This window comes from Lytechinus variegatus, chromosome 17 (assembly GCF_018143015.1).
Source record: "Lytechinus variegatus isolate NC3 chromosome 17, Lvar_3.0, whole genome shotgun sequence".
Lineage (NCBI taxonomy): Eukaryota > Metazoa > Echinodermata > Echinoidea > Temnopleuroida > Toxopneustidae > Lytechinus > Lytechinus variegatus.
The window spans coordinates 11801184-11822034 of record NC_054756.1 but is presented as its reverse complement, the minus strand read 5'-3'; the positions used below and the strand labels follow the sequence as shown (position 1 = coordinate 11822034).

Here is a 20851-nt window from a genome sequence, read left to right as displayed (position 1 = left end):
TAATTGAATTGGCGGGTATTTTCAAGGCTTGCAGTCTCCGATATGGGATACATGTAAACATGGAGTAAATAAATGATATTGGAGTCTATGTTTACTATATAATGTGCATGATTCAACCTATTTTATCATTCTACATTCTTTACAGGCGCATGCGTCGTCATAACACATTCAAATAAATGGAAATCATATATTTGCAATTGTTGAAAATAAATCAATCAAACAGTGAAGAATCATTCATTCAACCAACCAATCAATCAATCAACAAATCTACCATAATCAATCCGTCAATTAAACATTCGATCAACCATTCAACCAATCAATCAATCATATGATCAATATTGATCAATGAATCCATCTATTGATATCAAAATGTGCTAGTGAGCAAACAATTTATCAATTTTATCCGATAATATTATTTAAAAAAAAAACAAGTGCACACCCAGTTACCAGTAATGCATCTCGCATTTCCATTTATTTGAAAGCAGGATAAAAGAGCATTGCAGATTAAATGCCTTTTTCACGGCATAGGAGCGCGGCCGGGGATTGAATCCCGGGCTTTCCATGTATAGCCAGGCGCCTTAGACCACTCGGCCACGGCAATCAATCAATAGAGTATAAACAGACTATGTACTGTCCGTTCTCTTTTCCGAAGTAGATAACAATTTGAAATAGATAGATTTCGTAATTCACTAAATGTCACTCCTCTCTTTTCTTGTATAGCTTCAACCCCGATCCCAAGATTCGTCACACATTCTGGTCTGTGGTGGTAGGAGGTACCTTCACATGGACAGCTGTTTATGGGGTTAATCAGAGTCAGGTTCAGAGATACCTCACCTGTGGGAACGTGCGTGTTGCTCAGAGGTAAGTGCGGGTTTCAATATCATATGAAAGCATTGGCGGCGGAAGCCACAAAAATTAGGGGGGGGTCTACCTGAAATTTTGTGATGGACACATGTAAAAAAAATTGACAAGCAAAAAAAAAAAAAAAGGTCTCAACCTAAATTCTAGGGGGGACAAGAGAGATTTTAATGGGGGTCCACCAGAATGTAGGGGGGGGGGGACGCAGGAAAGAAAATTGACAAGCCAAAAAAAAAAAAAAAGGTTATCGACTACAAATTTAGGGGGGGACCGTACCCCCCCTCAATTTTTTTGGGGGATCTGTCCCCCGCTTCCGCCGCCTATGTGTGAAAATGTGGAATACAATTTATTACTGTTATCATTATTATAATTATCATTATTATTAATATTATCATTATCGTTATTATCATCAGTATTATTATTATCATAAATATGAAGAAATCTCCTCCAAAAACGAGATAATGTGTGTTGTGGATGGTATAACAACCATTGATTCCCAGCCTAGACTCTGTGTGTCCGGAAAGATAAAATGAAATTGTTTTAATATTACAGTATTCACAAACACTTAAGAAATAGGTTTAATGATAGTTCAAGGGGTGAACATTTGTTATTGGCGATGTTGAATTGTAATTATTTCGTTTTCTCTTTATACCGTCATGTTATTCCGCTTATGACTGTATTGAAAAAAAAATTGTTCCAGTTGAAATTATGATTGGCCCACTGTCAGAGTAGTTTCACATCCTGTTTTACACTTTTAATTAAAACAAATCAGTCAATTTGACTAGGCCAGTAGTCAGCTGGGTGCAACTGATATGTCTAGTCACATTTCTGACATGATTATATTCTAGTCAGAAATAAATCTTTTCAAGACAAGCAAAATACGACTAGGAAATAGTCAAAATGACTAGAATAACACTTGCACCCAGCTGACCCTATGAACAAATCAATTTCGACTGATTTGATTTTGAAGTGTAAAGGCAGTGGAATCAATTTGAAAGTGCAGGTGTGCCGGGGCCTGGAAACGTTTTAAGAGGGGGTGCTGGTTTGAAAAAAAAACAACTTATAAACCCCACCCCCCCCCCAAAAAAAAAGAAAAAAAGTTTTCACTCCAAATTGAGGGTGATTTTAGCCAGGAAAAAATAACAAGCAATGAAAATATTGTAGCATACCAACACGTTTTTTGTACATGGTTGATTGTGAAGAAATAGAAAAAAATTTACACTTCCTGTTCTTCTGCTCCCTGTAAATAGCCTTTAATAAGTTTTTAATAATTCTGATTTAAGTTCACTTAATGAATAATTTGTTGTCCATGTTCATTTTATTTAGGGCTGTTCTCTACGCCATCATTGGTATGCTCTTCGTCGTCTGCTTCGCCTGTCTCTCCGGCATCGTCATGTACGCTTACTATGCTGACTGTGACCCTTACACGTCAGGTAAAGTTAGTCAGACTGACCAGCTTGTCCCGTACCTAGTCATGGATATCTTTGGGAACCGCCCAGGGCTACCCGGTCTCCTGGTTTCCGCTGCTTTCAGCGCCGCCCTCAGGTACAAAGTCACGTCTATTAATACTTTGATTATTTATTTTTCGAATGATTAATAATTTTGCAAATAAGGTGAAAAGTGTTCAGACTACACTAGGCAGAAAAAGACCCATATCGGTCTATCTGAAGGAGTACATTATTTATTTTTAGGTTCCACGTATTGATAAGGACAATTTTTAAAGGGAAATCATTTTAAGGCATTTTGTTATAGGCTTCGTTTTCATTAAAACAAAACCATTTACTACTACTACTACTACTAATAGGCATTTATGTAGCGATATCTATCTAGAAATATTCTATTCCGAAGCGCGTTTTTATTATTGTTACTCCCTGTACGCAAGAGCTAAAATCTAGACCTTAACGCTTTCAAAGAACCTACCAATAATATTAAAGGCCTTTTCACCAACATGACCAATAAGGTGATACGCTCAAGTTAAGATTTGCTTTCGACTTATCAATGCCTTTCATTTCGCCTATAGTACCGTATCGTCCGGTCTGAACTCGCTCGCTGCTGTGACTGGGGAAGACATTGTCAAGAGGACATGGCCAGATATGTCAGAAGAAAAATACACCAAGATCACCAAAATGCTTGGTAAGTATTTATAATTGATTCTTAAAATGTCACAAATTTTGAAAAAGTTCTCTCTCGTGTAGTTTATCATCAATTTCTTTAAGGTATATAAGGACCAGAATGGAACTAAGCCATGTCGGCTTTCATGGGATATTCCGTCAAGGTATTTTGATACGTTATTTTTAAACATGTTAAACTAGTCTTTTTTTATACATGCATGCCTGACAACTATTAAAAACCAATCAATAAATCAATCAGGGTTCATCGTATAAAGACTGTAAAGAGAATTAATCAAAAAAAATGTTTATGATCACATAAGTCGAAAATTTCGAGGGGATCAGATATGGCATATTGGGAAAATTTATATAAAAAAAATTGCCAGCGAGTGACCAAATAAAATATTACAAAAATTCAATTTCATGACAGATTTTGACATAATATTCAGAAAATATGGCGTGTGATACGTCGAACAATTAAACAAAACCCCCAAATCAGACCGTCTGTTTATGTGTGCAGAAAATGCGACAGTTTAATACAGAATAACAATGAGTATATATTAAACTGATGAAGTGACAAAAGCATAATCATGTCATAAATATAAATGATATGTCTATTGGTTCAGATTTCAAAAAAAAACCAAGTAAATATTGACTTGCACTTCAACTTGCAAGTCTCATCCCCTCATCCTTGCCAGTAATATGTTATTATCCTCCCTGCACCTTTCTGACACTCTTGCTGCCAATGTTATGACCCAATGCCTCAGATTCATACAACACAACAACCAACCTGCGGATAGCCGCTGATCCTCGAATACCGTGGGAAGAACAACAAAGAAGAAGAAGATAACTAAGAGTGGCCTTGACATGTTTCAAGGTCATATCAATTACTATACTTAATGACATGCAATGCACTAATTAGCCTATGCACCTAAAAGTAATTTTTTGTCAAACAACTTTCTTAATGCAAATATATTAAATAGTCTCTAAAAAGCGTCTGTTTACTTCTTTCATATGTTATAATAGCAATTTAATAGCAATACATTCGTCACGTGCCCGAAGGCGCCAAATTCAAATCGCTTGCCTTTCATACACAACTACCGCCACATAAATATACGACTGTACGCTTTCCATTACGTAATGCATGCATGTACACTATACAACGTTTTCATTTGAACTACTTCACTCGGCCAACATAAATTTGACACAGAATACCTATACTTAACACCGTATTTCACCTTGCCACTTGGCTTAAATGATAACATAACTAATAAACTTTCAGATAAACAAGTATACTTACGTCATTGGGCTCTTTTCACGACTTTAAACGCATTAAACAGCAGCCCTTACTATGGAAAGACGACATGATTTCCATGACCAGACTAAAATAGCACTACGCCCTCAATCGGTAAATTCAAATTATTTCATTGATATTGGAGATGTAACGAAAAAATCATCATAACAAATTGAGAAATTACAAAAAAATTCAGCCTGTTCAAGTCAGATAATGATACCATATTATTTCACCGTTTTCTCTTTACTTTCTGTTTTCGTGGTCGTATCTTTTAGAGATAAGCACCCCAAGCCCCCTTCCCCCTCATCTGTCATCTGTACGCCATAGTGTCTCTCTGATAACGAGTTGCATTGAATTCAAATCAATGTTAGATGCCATTGATCTCAATAATGTTTACATCTTTCGCAATTTGAGGTGAAAGCATCTTTTGGTATTAAAAACTCTTGGATTCAAATTCTTTGTATTTGCAATTTTTCAGGCGGCAATTCTTTTTTATATTTCCGGTATATAGTTCTGTCGTATTTTTTAAGTGCTTGCAGTCGCATAAAATCCGCGGATAGAACTTAATTTGTCCATGTTGTATCATAGTTTCGTTTTTGGTTTTATTTCAGCTGCATTTTATGGAATTCTGTGCATTGCTATGGCCTTTCTGGCATCAGTTATGGGCAGCATTTTGCAGGTACGTCATTCTTTTTTTGTTTATTTTGGTTAATAAGTCCATCACTTGTGACTGATAATGAGAATGAATTTATTCACTTCGTGTATCCACGTAATGGCTCCCGGTACCTGTCTGCATGCTTGAGTACCCACCTTAGACTGCGTTGTTCCATGCTGGTGTCACTTTGTTTCATACAGTGGGTCAGTGGTTGGTGTCGTGTTTTGGGTGCTCAACCATGCAGACAGGGTATATATTTATATTATGTGCATGTCTTATATTGATATAAATATAATTTATTTTTTGTTTCAATGCACTTTCTGTTAATAAGAGTCTGAGGACAATTTTTGTGTTTTTGATCAATGAACACGACAATAAAATAATTGACACGACAATAAAATAATTGAATTGAACAACTTTTCAATTATTTTTTTTCATATGAATAAAAGTGAAAAATGAACCCATATCACCTGCAAATTCCATTTTGTTTAATAGAAAACATGATAAAATTTGCATTTTGAGCCTTTTCCTTATACCTTGGTCACATTTGCTCTACGGCGACCGTACGGCGAGTCGAAAACAGCCGTTTTAACATTTATGTACCAACTACACCGGGCAATTAAAAACATGTAGGTGGTTTAAATCAAAATGAATAAAACTGCTGTTTTCGACTCTCCGTACGGCCGCCGTAGAGCAAATGTGACCAAGGTATAAGCTGGTGTTAATGGGATGAACTCGTATGAACTTCACATTTCAACTCATCACCTGCTTTTTTTGTCGATGCTTCAATATCCTCAAATTTTATTGATTATAAAAATTGAATTGATTCAAAATGTCTTATCTAAAATACTTTGCATAAAGTTTTTACCTTCATATGGTATAAGTATTGATAAATGTAATTATCATATTATTTAGTGTTTACCATAACTGTGCACATATTCTCTTTGTATTGTCATATCATATAACAGCCCTTGTATTAATTGTGTATGGCTATCATAATGCATGTATATGTTTAATCGTTCCCTGTTTTTAAACTAGGTTAAGTTGAAGTGAAATAAACTAAAATTAGAATTTGATTTACATTAAAAGACTAATTATTGTTATTGTTGTATTAACTCTTTTTATATTTTCATCCACCCTTTTAGACTGCTCTTAGTATATTTGGTATGATTGGTGGACCTCTGATGGGATTATTCAGCGCTGGAATGTTCTTCCCTTGGACTAACTCTATCGTAAGTACACCCCTTTTAGGATTGGTTCATCGAACATGGTAAAAGGGGAGGGGATGGGGGAGGGGGTAGCCCTGATGATGATTTTTTTTTGTTAAAAGTTGAAAAAAAGTAAACAAAAATATTTGTCAATGATTGAAAAAGAAGAAAAAAACACATTTAAGTGTATTCTCAGGATACCTGGCCTGGTCGGCACCAAGCTGTTTTGATTAGGTCGGGGGGGGGGGGGCATTGCACAAGATCTTTTTTTGTTTTCGGGTTATTTCATAATGCTACAACTAACCTCCGTCTTTTCACTGTTTTTTTTAATTGGTATTGATTCTTAATTTTCCCTTCCACCCCCTGAATTATTTTTAATCATTTCAAGCACGGGGGAGGGGGGAGGGGAGTTGTAAATCATGTGCCCCTCAGTATCTCTGTGAGGAGATGACATGGCTGAGTGGGCCAAGGCAGCTTGCAGGGGCCGCGGGGCTGAGATGTTTGAGCCCCCCTCCCCATTTAATGTTTTTTAAACCTTGTAAAAATATGTAAATATTACCATATCATTGTGGTTTTATTTATGGTCAGCCTCCGCCCCCTCTTTAAAAACCGTTCCGCAGGCCCTGCCTTGCTACGCACAAGACAGACAGGGGTTCGATTCCCTTAAACCTTCTAAAGCTAAGGCATTTTATCTACACGACATATTTTTTACCATGTGCCAAATAAATGAATATGCTTGAGGCACTATTGGTTATAAAATACGGAGTACTCTTTAAATGAATAAAATGAATAAATGAAATGAAATAAAAGAAAACAAAACACAGTTCCTGTGACGTAACAATCTCCGGATTATTCTCCGTCAACACAGGGTGCTTTGACCGGTCTCTTCACCGGACTATTCGTCTCATTCTGGATCAAGATCGGATCCCAGATCTACCCACCGCCCGTGTACAAGCCACCACTATCGACCGCTGGCTGCCCCGTAGATAACTTCACTATGTACAACACTACAGACATGATGGGGACCAGCGAAATGGTCACATACACGATGCTCAATGCAACCACGCCCATGATGGAGGATCCGTACAGGTAAACACAACAAGTGTACTGGTGCCCCCCCCCCAAAAAAAAGGGGGTAAAGATCTCTTAAACTTCTATATATTTTGTACATGAATATGTTTTGTGTGTTATCATAATATTTCATGAATGTTCATTGAATATCAAGCCGGTAGATTTGTTTTATAATTCCATGATGGTTTTGTTTAAAAGGGATTATTTATATTTTAAGACTTAAGTAATCTCAAAGTCTGTTACACTCTAAAATGCAAAAGAGCTAATCTGGTCCTTAATCAAACTCCTCTCACTGTGAAACGAGGGACCAGTCGTTCTGGAGTGGAATTCACATATTTTTAGAGTGCATGATAACTCCTTTTGGAGTAAAAATTACGAAAATATACACTGTTCACTCTAAAATGAGCTATAATTCACTCTCAAAAGATGTAAATCCCACTAGAAAATGACTGGTCCCTCGTCTCACTCTAAGAGGAGTGAGATTAGGGACCAGATTAGCTCTTTGTATGTAGACTGTACATCACTGAATACATGCATGCGTTATGTATCTGACATAAGGTAGTAGTAGTAGGATCGTAAAATATCTCACACTGCACTCATGCAGTGTACTAAAATGAATTTGAGCAAAAAGTGGAGATAAAGATTAGAATAAGGAACTATATATGATTTATAATAATTGTTTGAAAAACAAAAATTGTTTTCTTTCCATGCAAGAGTGATTGAAACTTGTTTAAAAAATTGTTTTAAAAACTTGTCTAAAAAATTGTTTAAAAATTTGTTTAAATTTGATTTAAAAAAATTGCTTTTGATTAAAATTTGATTTAAAAAAATTAAACAATTTTTTTAAAAAATTGTTTAAAAAATTGTTTAATTTTTTTTAATTGTTTAATTCTTTTCTAAAATTGTTAAAAAAATTGTTTTCTTTCCATGTAAAAGTGATTGAAAATTTCATTTCTAAAATAGATGAATGATAGATTGAAAATGTATCATCAGCTTGATTTATATTTTGACGATGTATTTCATTTTATTTTTCAGACCTCCCATTGCTGACTTCTACGCCCTCTCGTACTCTTGGTACAGTGCTGTAGCTTGGCTGGTGACAATTACTGTCGCCCTCATCGTCAGCTTCATTACAGGTGTGTTAAATATCACCGAGGACCGAAGGGGTTAAATAAGCAAAATGTTCAGATAAAAATTGCTGTTTTTGCTCCTCATTTTTTTCACTTCTAAATACCTTCTCTGACAATCTGTTTCATACAAATGTAAATGAGGAAATGGAACATAAATTCCTAATTCTTTTTCCGATTTTAGGCATAAAGATTATTTAAATAAAAAGGGAGTCACTCTGAATGGGTTTTTTGATGAGAAATTCTAAATCATCAGAAAATATTTTTAACTTATAAGTATTAATGGTAAACTTCCTTTGGACAAAATATAAATCTGTAAATGATCTTACTACACTATAAATTGGCTTCTATTTCGTTTGTTTTCTGTTTTGTTTTGTCTTGTGTCTGTTTGTTCTTTTATTGTCTGATTTTACAATGTTTATAGTATCCTAATTATTTTATCGCAGTTATCTGGGTCGACCAGATTCGGCCTAAAAGGTAAAGGTAATTTTATTTCTGGCTGCACCCTTTTAGCCTTTTCTGTATTGCTGCTCATGATATTTGTTGTGAAATTAACGATTTCAATGATTGCTGTCATGTGAATTTATAGCAAAGGGAAATAGATGTGAGTTAAATTGAATTCAATTGATTTCATTAATTGCAGGTCGAACCAAACCAGAGGAGTTGGATCCTATATTGTTCTGTAGCGTGATTGACACCATGTACTGCTGCCTTCCAGAGAAGATCAAGCGAGTCTTCAGATGTGGCATGGAAAATTATCAGCCACCAGAGGTATGTAACAACATAGAGTTTATAGGGTTTGTTTAGTTTTGCAGGTTAGGTTTTATATGTGGCTTAACGTATAACAAGGAAGGAGTAGCTCACTTGCCAAAATTCTTCATCTTCATACTATAATATTGCATGAATTCATGTTTCGTATTTGAAAATATATGCCCATTCTGCTTTATAAATGTATTAATTAATTCAATTGGTATAAGTTTGGGATTGTCATTTTTCAAGCAATCTGCTGATGATGACAGCCCTTCTCCTGCAAATTGTGAATATCATATAGTTAATCATTTTTGTCTGGAATTATTTTTTTAATACTCTTTATTCATGATCCATGCCAAAAAATGTTAGCATATTATGTTTATTATGTTATGAAAAATGCATCATGGATGCAGAAGAAAACAATAAATAAAATCAAATCAAAATTATACTGCATGTTTTCCCATTCACACGATTCTTTGACTTTTGTAAAATTAATTTTTAATGTTAATTGTTGCTACGTTTAGTTCTGAGTCATTTAAAGGTCAAGTTCACCTCAGAAAAATGTTGATTTGAATCAATAGAGAAAAATCAGACAAGCACAATGCTGAAAATTTAATCAAAATCGGATGTAATAGAAAGTTATGACATTTCAAAGTTTTGCTTATTTTTAACAAAATAGTTATATGAACGAGCCAGTTACATCCAAATGAGAGAGTCGATGAAGTCACTCACTATTTCTTTTTTTTTTTTAATTATACAATATTTCAATGTTTACGAATTTGACGATTAGGACCTCCTTGCCTGAAGCACAAAATGTTAAAATAATGGAATTCCACGTGTTAATGGAGGAATGAAACTTCATTTCACATGACGATGACAAGAAAATCAAAATATTCATATTTCATATAATAAAATACAAAAGAAATAGTGAGTGATGTCATCAGTTCCTCATTTGCATACCGACCGAGATGTGCATATAACTGTTTTGTGAAATGAAGCGAAATTGAAAATGCCATAACTTTCTTATTTTACATCCGATTTTGATTTTTTCTCTTTTTATTCAAATCAAGTTTTTGTTGGGATGGACTTGCCCTTTAAATTTGGCTGTAATTTCTGCATGGAAAAGTCACTCTTGACATTTTAATGAAATGTACTGATGAAAAGATCTCAAATTATGTAACATGCAGTCAATGAACACTCACTTCATTGCATAAATTATGTCATATAATACGGGGCTTTTTTCAGATTGTATCAATCCAAGTCCCTTTCTCTCGATCATATCTGTGTTGTTCGCATTTTTCTTCCCTAATTCACCTCACCCCACCCGATTTATTTCATGGTTTATTTTCACAAATGAATTTGATAAATGTAATCACAGAGACATGATGGACTGTTTTCGAATCCCACCGTAGCTTGGCGTCCTTAATCGGCAAGTCGTTCATCCACATTTCATGGATAACAGGTTGAAAGCGCCTGGCAGGCAGCTGATTATTGCTCCCAATATTGTGTTTCTTTTAATCTCAAATACTACTCATCCTCTGGAATGACTCAATCTATTGGATATTTAGAGGAATGTAGCTTCTTTTTGAGCCATTTGTGGATGTAAACAACGTTTTAATTGCTGTACAAAGGATAATTTATTATTGCACTCTACATTGGTTTGGTAAGACAGCCATCTTCATACACTCATTGCACATTCTTACCCAGCCTAGCACCTTACAGCATATCCACTCAGCCTTGAACTGCATAGACTGGTCTCAACATGAATAGACCAGTGCTATTGTGTTTTATGCAGCATGAAGCCGGTGGTGATCATTTCATTTGTTTGTACTTTACTATGTGTGTGCAGAAATCAACACTGTTACCAACCTGTTTGCTCTCTACAAAGTTACAAACCAAATTGGGTTCCAACATCTAAACTGTTTCACCATAAATACTTATCTACACGTATTCCGTACTACAGTAACAGCAACTCATCATTTCAAATTGAACTCTTAATATGCGGTGATATAAAGCCTAACCCCGGCCCAGCAAATGTCACTGGGAACAATCATCAAAATTATCATTATTCTTCATCCGAATTATATGGCTTACAGAACACAAATAAACAATCACTACATCTACCACATACAACATGGAAAATCATCAAAGATCTTGGTATTCAACGGGAACCTCTTCACCATCGTGGAAAACGAGCAGGAAAGAGAAAAAACCTGATCGCAATAGGGCGGCAACCAGTTCATCTTTCAATAACAACACCTGAAATTGCTTGTAATGATGATCAATGCACAATACCAGTTATTATCCGTTCGAGAATTAAATATCGGCGAAAAAAAGGAGTTCATATTAATTCACCTAATCTTCGTCAAATTGAATTGCATAGAAGTGAAACCAGTAGATATTTTTTACCTAAATTTTTATTGACAAATCCAAGATCGATCAACAACAAATTGGATGAGCTTGAAATCATCGTGAAAGAAAATTGTGTTGATATAGTAGCATTGACAGAAACTTGGGAAAATGAAGTTTCACCTCTTGAGTTATTACATTTAGATGGTTTCGCAACTTTTTCTAGACCACGTAAAAATCGACAAGGAGGTGGGGTAGCTCTGCTTGCCAAGCATGAATTTCATCCTCGTCTTTTAACTGACATTAAAGTACCAGAGAATATTGAAGCAATATGGGTTATGTTGAGACCCTCTCATTTACCCAGGAAAATTTCAAGTATCATTTTATGTGTACTCTATTTTCCTCCAAGAAGCACTAATGAAGCTGATTATGCAGATCATGTTATCTCGACAATTGACTCTTTACTTGTGAAATACCCTGATGCAGGGATAACTGTACTTGGTGATTTTAATGATTTGAATTTACAAGAAATACTAAATGATGACATGTTTAAACAAGTTGTAAATAAACCAACAAGAGGGCACAATATACTTGATAAGATTTTTACAAACTTTTCTGAATTTTATGATAATGTTTTTATTCTCCCGCCAGTCAGCAGAAGCGACCATAACTGTGTTATTTGGTTTCCTTCTAATATTTCTAAAAGAATTATTGATAAGAAAATTAGAATTGTACGTCCTTTAACGGATAGTGGTTTGAGGTTGTTTGGACAATGGTTGACATCACAAACATGGGAAGAAGTCTTTTTAAATACGTCTGATTTATCAATAATGTATACCAGGTTGATCGATAGCATAAAAAATAAACTTGATTTATACTTACCTTCGCAAGAAGTAAAAATTAGTCAGACTGATAAACCTTGGATAACACCTTTTATCAAATCACTTATACGTGACCGACAAAAGGCTTTCAAAAAACAAAATGACACTCTTTGGAGACATTTAAGAAATAAAATTGCTCAAGCTATCTCCGTTGCAAAAACTAATTATTACAATACTCGTATAAAAAAAGAAAAATTAAGTAATCCTTCAGCCTGGTATAGACATATTAAAATACTTACGAATGGTAATCAAGACATTATTCCAATCACGATTCCTAATGTTGACATTGAAGATGATCTATATTGTAAACAAGCAGCTAACGCAATCAACAATTTTTTTGTGTCAATCGCTTCTGATCTTTCTCCTCTAAATAGAGGATCACTACCAGCTTTTTTACCTTCTCAGTTTGAAAGTCCTGAGATCAGTTGTTGGCAAGTCTATTGCAAACTGCGTAAATTGCAATTACATAAATCATCAATCAGAGATGATCTCCCCATTCGTGTTATTAGAGAATTTGCATGTGAATTGAGTGTACCGGTTACTAGGATACTCAATATATCTTTTAGACAAGGAATAGTACCTTCACAGTGGAAATTCGGTCAAGTAACTCCGATTCCAAAATCTCATCCACCGTGCATCAATAATTTACGTCCTATATCTTTAACTTCACATTTTGCTAAGCTCGCCGAATCTTTTATGGCTCAATGGTTATTGAAAGACATTGAGAAACAAATTGATATGCATCAGTTCGGTAACAGACCAGGATTGTCTACATCACATTATCTTGTTGGTCTATTACATCATCTCTATGACAATGCAGAAAACAAAAAATCTGTGTCCACTGTTGTATGTACAGATTTTAAAAAGGCGTTTGATCGCCTGGATCACAATATTCTAATTAAAAAAATGATTAATATGCACATAAAACCATGGATCATAAATTGGATTGTAAGTTTTTTGGAACATCGTAAGCAATGTACGTTATATCATGGAATCTTTTCTGATATCAAAGTTAATCATGCCGGTGTGCCCCAAGGGACACGACTTGGCCCGATCCTTTTTTTAATTATGGTAAATGATTTATGTGAAAATATTCCTATACATTATTTTAAATATGTTGATGATTTGTCTTTAGTACAATGTCGTAAATCAACCGACAATTCGCAATTACAGTCAGTACTCAATTCAGTGCAATCCTGGTCACAATCAAATAATATGTCACTCAATCCCTCAAAGTGTTTTACTTTACATATTACTTTTATGAAAAACCCCATCACTCCTGAGGTTCTTGCCATTAATAACTCTGCCTTATATAATGTAGAAAGTATCAAAATTCTTGGAGTTATTATACAATCTGATTTGAAATGGAATTTACATGTCGATGACTTGGTTAAGAGGTGCAATAGAAAATTATATATGTTAAGGAAACTGAAAAAGTTCAACTTACCTTTGAAGGATTTAGTGACAATATATATGGGTTATATACGACCAATTTTAGAATATTGTGCTCCAGTTTTCCACAGCAGTCTTACAGCAAAACAAAATAATACTATTGAAAGAATACAACGGAGAGTATGTAAAATTATCTTAGGACATAATTACATTACATACTCAAATGCATGTCAGGTATGTAATTTACCAACACTTGAGGAGAGAAGACTGACACTAAGTAAAAAATTTGCAAAATCTCTTTCAACTCATCCATTGTGTAAGACATGGCTACCTCGAAAAAAACATACAAACATATCTCTTCGTCGTACAAACAACTATCAACAGTTTCCAATAAGAACAACAAGATTTAAAAACAGTCCATTGCCTTTTTTGGTAGACATACTCAACAAAAGATGAGTGTGTAGACTAAGAAAGGCAATGCAAATGGTCCTCACCCTATTATAAAATTATTTTTGTCATTTAAATAAGTGTCAGTCTCCTCTCCTTCAAGTCTGCCATTATCATATTACATTCACTCGTTCATCATGTTCATTGTCTTTTATGCCTTATTTAAAATGTATTTACTTTTAAATGTATAACCGTTTTTAATGCATTTTACTATGTACTTAATAATGTGCCAAAACCAACTTGTAAGCATGATCTTTCCAGCTTTTGCTGTTTTTTCATGTATGATTGTTAACATGTTTGATTATCAATAAAGACCATTTTTGAATTGAATTGAATTGAATTGTCAATCTCCACTCTTGGGAGAATGCGATATCCTAGCATTTGAATTTGGAAACCCTTTGGATGCTCCCCAGGGGGTGGATAAGGTGCATACATTGTGTGCGGGCATGCCAGGGCCTGATAACCATGGCAATGATAATCTGTATAGCGATTTGTTCAATGTTCACATTTGTGTATATAAAGCGTATATATCCTCACTATTATTTATATTTCCTCTATATGTTAGGACATTGAAGGCGAGGCGAATGATGAGCACAAGTATACCGCAGTCAAAGGGGGACCTGATAACGGCGTTCAACTCGAGAACGAGGAGCCCGCCGCCAACGGCAAAGGCCCAATCGATGACGACACGAAACTTTAACCTTTGACATGTCGTCTCATTAGCAGAGCGTGATGTTATCGGTAAGGCCTGGTCACACCGCCCGAGCGTTGTTGGAGCGGTCGTGGAGCGGTAGGGACAGAAGGTCGAATTTCGCTCACAAATTTGGGGAAAAATCGAAAACAAAAATCGAAAAAAAAAACCCAAAACAATCGAAATCGAAAATGGTGAACGGGGCGAGCGGTGATGATTTTTTTTCTCTCCGCTCCACGACCGCTCCAACAACGCTGGGGCGGTGTGACCAGGCCTTGATAGACATGATAGATGGACATATCAGTGCATGTGGTTGCTCGTGCAACCTGACTATCGGAATAGAAAATGCCAACGTGCATTAAATAATATCAGGGTCGCTATATGAAATTTAGATATTGCATTTTATTCTATTTCCAGGGTTTCCAAACGAAAGGGAAATATTTTATTAGTGACAGGTACCCTTCTATTGAAATACGAGAAGAAAAAGGGTCATAGTTTTGTTTTCGAAATGTCCGCAGTGTCATTTCTTTTACGGTCTGTTAAAGTGATGGACAATTTTAAATCATAATAGACTGTCAATTTTTATAAGTGATACGACTTGTAAATATTCGCGATTGTGTGGAAAGGAAAAATTGTAGCGCCAGCTCCGCAATGATTCTTTGATAATTTGCACATTGTCTTTGTTCTGTCCGTTTAGAAAGTAAAATATCTAATCTTTCGTGGTAAAAGTTCTGGTTTTTATTTAATGCTTAACCAATGAATTTGCACATAAAAAAGTTCGATCCACCATTGGTTCGTTTTGTTCTTAAAACCGACAGTAATGATATTGTTTAATTATTGTACGCCCCCAGATAATGAAGCATATTCTTGAAGATAAAATTACATCTCTTAAATAGTTGTGCTATATCTGTAGAGATGTAGTGGGATTTTATTTTGCAGTGTACGAATAATGGAAGAGGAACAAGTCATAAAATGGTAGTTTCCCAATTGTGGAGTGTGTGATTGCGCTATTTGAGGTCAGACGCTCGCTTTCTAACTGCCAAAGTTTCATGACAATTTCCCAGTCTGTGGGTAAATCCACACTGAGAAAAATACCCGAAGTAGTGCCTTTCTGTTTTTACTGTAGTAGTAGTGCCTTTCTGTTTTTTACCATTCTTAATGAATAGATATCAGATCGAATTAGCGGGATAAGGTTATTAGACTGGGAGGTTTTACTCCTCCCCTCTCCCTCTGACTGATTCGATTACATGTAAATAATTGTTATGATAAACTCGATAATGATGGTGATGGCGGTGGGGTAGCGGTCGTGGTGATGATAATGATGGTGATGATGGTGATAACGACGACGATGTTGATGACGATGACCATAATTGGGAGTATTATGTTTGCGTAGCTGTAGAAGGCCGAAGCCACAATCGCTCTGAAGCAGACTACCTCACCAAGACATATTTTATGAAGAATTATTTGATATATAGGTTAAAATGATATATTTTATCAATTTGTATCAGGATGTCTGGAGATATTTTATGAAGTACATTTTTACGGCTATTGGCTTCGCACGACTGATAGAGAATACTGTATCTTTTTTCTTTTACTATCAACGGACAATATATCAAATTATGAGAATCTTGAGAATATTGTAATAAATTCATGAAATTGCAATGTAATATTTACACACCATACTTCGTGTGCTACCACCGTATGGCCATGAGAAGGATGGTACTGAATATTGCACAAACCAGTTAATAATACTTTGTCTTTTAAAGTAAATTGTTGATAGCTTGTATTATGTATAATAACTTTACTTAAATGTTGACATCGCACATGTAGTATTGTATATACTGTATTTGATTTTTTTAGATGTATTATGTAAATGATAATGAATGACAGTGTAGATAATACCTACTTCACGTCATCGCTTCTGCTAAGTTCGAATAAGTATAATCCAGATATTTTTGAATAACACTTCTGTCTCTTTCTTTAACGTACATGTAAGAAATATTACACATAAGCATGATAAGTGTTGTAGGTTGCACTTGGTAGTCTACACTAAACCTAAAGGGGCTGTCACACTGAGACTCGGTTTCACAAAAAAGTTACAACTGTCGTAACTTTGCCATTAAGCCAGGTACCATGGTAACAGAGCTCATCAGCCAATCACAATCAGGTTTTCCATGATGGTTACAATAATGGCCAACAACTTACAGCAGTTGTAAATCTTTGTTAAACAGGCCCCAGGGGAGCGTTTTTGTCTGACAAGTTGTCAGATCTGTTGGGGCCTGTTGCAGAAAGAGTTGCGTTTAATCGCAAGTCAAATATCAAGCACATTCCCGAATACGGGTGCTTGTCCGAAAATCAAAGTCGCGTAAGATTTGTTTTGAGTTGCGTCTGATCGCAACCCTTCTTGCAACGGGCCTCCGACAATTTTTTCCTGAGATCGATTGGCTATCCTTTAATATAGTAAAGGACTTTCTGTCGGATAAAACGTCCTACAAGCCCTTTTATGAAACACTCTCCAAAACTATTTGGATATCAAGACATTCATTGGTTAAGAAGAGCTGCATTATCCAAGTAAAGAAGAAGAAAAGATTAAATGACAAATCGGCTTGTCAGAGTATATATCTCAGCATTCGCTGCTTATTTCATTTAGGATTGGCAGACCCTTTACCGCTGCCAAATATTTTGCAAAACAGGGTATACAACCAAAATGCCTCATGTTTTATGTGTTTAAATATTTCTTTTGACTTATAATAACGATCATACACTGTATAAGATGTATTCCAAGAATTTTGGCAAACATGTTAAGCAAAATGATCACACTGGTGACACGTGGAAACAACTTCACGAAACAAGAGGGGCCAAGGAACGAATTTGAAACTGTTTGGGACTATTGAAGCATACGAAAAATCACAATTTCATGATACATTTCATTTTCCTTTTTTGTGCTTGGTTTTTGAAAAATAGGGGCTGTTCCGCCGCCCCCAAGAGAGCCATGCATCACAAGCATGAAGAAATAATATCAACTTTGCATTTCCTACTAATCGAAAACACTATGAATCCACGACAAAAGTGCTGAATATGATGGCTAGCAAAAACAAAGTAATTTTTTTTATCATGTTTATTGCAACGTGATACGCAAATGATTAATGGTGCCAAATTAGTCTGTAATGTATTTGTCTACCGTCATGCTTTACCATTGTTTTTTTTTCGTCATCGGACGCGGCGTGTTTACCACTAGTTTGACATGGTACAGGAACTCTAAAATCAATTTTAACTGATATTTCAAACCGTGTTTTTAATGAAATCTCCCATGTATTTTTAATATCGTAATGGATGTTTATGGTCGATGGTATTACGACTAGGAAGTGAATTTGTAAATACTGCAGTGATACCATACGTTTTATTTTTTAAATCCAATTTCTCTTTTAGAACTTGCAGTGAAATTTACACGGAAACACATTTGTTTGAAACTAAGACATTTTGCATTGAAACTGACAATCGCAACAAAATTTACCTTTAATGAAATGATGATGAAGGTGATGAAAAATAAAGGAGTTTGTTTTTCTTTTCATTTTCTACTTATTTGATCATTTTGTCTCCTCTGTGCTGTTGAAATCAAGATTATGTGATATCAAGTACACCATTTACTTTGTGAACATCTTCAGTTGCTATAACACATTATATTTTAGGATAAAAACCAGTTGTGATAACGATATCAAAATGAGTTCGAACAGAATTCCATAAAACTACCACCCAAGTGTTTGTATGTATAAATAGAAAAAAAATATGTGCCAAATGGCGCTGGAAGAAAATGTGTAATTACTTAGAAATGAGCAAAATAAGCACGGAATTCCATCAAATGTCAGGCTTTTTTCCAAGCATTATTAATACACTGCCCCACATATGCTTTTTTGCGTTAGAATTATCGGTTTTGAGCTAAGACTCACGACTTAAAGGGGAATGAAACTTTTGGAACAAATAGGCTTGTGTAGAAACAGAAAAATCAAAGAATAAGAATAAAGAAAGTTTGAGAAAAATCGGACAAATAATGAGAAAGTTATGAGCATTTGAATATTGCAATCACTAATGCTATGGAGATCCTCCCAATGGCAATGCGACAAGGATTTTTGATGTCACTGATGAACAACTTTCCCTTAGGTGGACTATAAAATACACTCAAAATTTCTCTTTTTTGCTTTTTCTTATGATGACACAAACTCTTTATCCATGATATATTCTTAAAAAATATGTATTACATGCCCTCATGTAGAAAGAACACATGATCTATGGATAGATGTGATAAAAGAGGCAATTCAAGTGAAATATATACTAAAGTAATGGGGAGAGTTGTTCACAAGTGACATCACACATCTTTGTCGCATTGCCAATTTGCTATCTCCATAGCTATAGTGATCGCAATATTCAAATGCTCATAACTTTCTCATCATTTGTCCGATTTTCCTCAAACTTTTGTTGATCTGTTAATCTTTGATTTTTCTGTTTTCACACAAGCTATCTTGTTCCAATCGTTTCATTCTCCTTTAACGAAAAGAAGTTTACATTATTGTACATGATATGATAATATGGTGACAAATTAACATTGATTTTTAATTGATTTGATGTGTTTGCTATGTTTGCTGCAACTACTTTCTTTTACCTGTAATTCCAAAATCCTATATTCATGATTCCTGTTTATTTTATCCGATAATCCCCAGTCTCAGGATGTCATCCCTCTTTCATCTACTCCTTCCCACCTCCCCTCCCCCAGTCTGCTGTGCAAACCTTTAACTCGAGTTAAGGGTCTGAATGTGCAGTCTGCTCATGCCTTATACTGAAGGCCCTCTTGCTCACATGAATTGAAACAGCAAGTTTTGTATGTGCTAGTCTTTGCGTGGAGACACACTTGCTGATTAAAGTTTAAATCACGGTTTGTTTCTGCAGACTACTCCTCCCCCTCTTTGTCCCCCCCTCTCTCTCTCTTTCTGGAATTTAATCACCCATCACTTCATTATTCTTCTCCAATTCACCTCTTTATTTACCTTGAATGTTTATTCATTTATTCATTTTTTTTAATCTATTTATTTATCTATCTAATACCCTTTTTACACAGGCTAAAATTTCCTTAACCCCGTACTATAGGTGGGGCTAAATTAGCCTCACCTATCTATCTATCTATCTATCTATCTGTCTGTCTATCTATCTATCTATCTATCAAATCAAATCAAATCAAAATCTATCTATCTATCTAACTATCTATCTATCTATTTATTTATGTATTTATATGTATTTATTCATTTATTTATTTGTTTATCTATTCATTCATTTACTTCTTTATACTGGGATATGCCTTGTTACTTTTTGTTCTTAACCTTGCTCTGTCTCCCATTCATCTTATTTCATTCTCTTTGTTTTCTTCTCGTAGATTTTTTATACATAAATATATCCCCCATCCCCCTGAGAACAAAAAGGCTCATCAAAGGTCTCATTCCAGATTTAAATGATTTAATCATCACAGAGAATCTCTTCGAGATGAAATCATGTTGTAAACTTTGTTGAACTGTTGAAATACAGTTATAAGTTATGATAATTGCACTCGGGATACTGATTATCCGTTGTGCGAATTAAAGTAACATTCATTCTAATTACTACATCCAATAACAAAACAAAGCTTACTTACAAAAGAATACAAATGTTACTGAATGTTTACCAGAAAGAAAAAATACAAACAAAGTTGAAGTGAATATTTTAATTAAAGTACACGGTAGGCCCTATTTACAAGTTAAGATATCAGTTCATTATTCTTAAGGCCACCGCACACCTTACTGTTCGCGATCCGATTTTGGAACAAATCGCATGGAGCATATAATTTCATTTGAGGTTTACATGGTGTACATTAATTGAAAGAATACTAATATAACCATTTTGAAAGAGTGCAAGCCTTTATTTCGGAGTAATGGCCAAATTAGTTTCAAATCGTAGCCAATAAGACTGCTATGACGTCATTACGACTAGATATTAAA

General features: G+C 35.0%; 1 protein-coding gene across 3 annotated transcripts in view; it reads left to right on the top strand.

Annotated features, from left to right (window-relative positions):
- Positions 1–18409, top strand: part of LOC121431367 (sodium-coupled monocarboxylate transporter 1-like) — a 39137-nt gene extending 20728 nt beyond the window's left edge. Inside the window, exons 6-15 of one of the 3 annotated variants that reach the window (XM_041628907.1) lie at positions 721–861; positions 2185–2403; positions 2879–2991; positions 4872–4939; positions 6061–6147; positions 6992–7212; positions 8230–8330; positions 8965–9092; positions 14706–14868; positions 15095–18409. In XM_041628907.1, coding sequence (XP_041484841.1) covers positions 721–861; positions 2185–2403; positions 2879–2991; positions 4872–4939; positions 6061–6147; positions 6992–7212; positions 8230–8330; positions 8965–9092; positions 14706–14840 — 1213 coding nt within the window. In that variant the 3' untranslated portion in view covers positions 14841–14868; positions 15095–18409. Of the gene's footprint in view, positions 1–720; positions 862–2184; positions 2404–2878; positions 2992–4871; positions 4940–6060; positions 6148–6991; positions 7213–8229; positions 8331–8964; positions 9093–14705; positions 14883–15094 lie in introns of all 3 variants that reach the window. The other 2 variants (XM_041628908.1, XM_041628906.1) reach the window with 2 other exon arrangements.
- The last annotated feature ends 2442 nt before the right edge of the window (positions 18410–20851 follow it).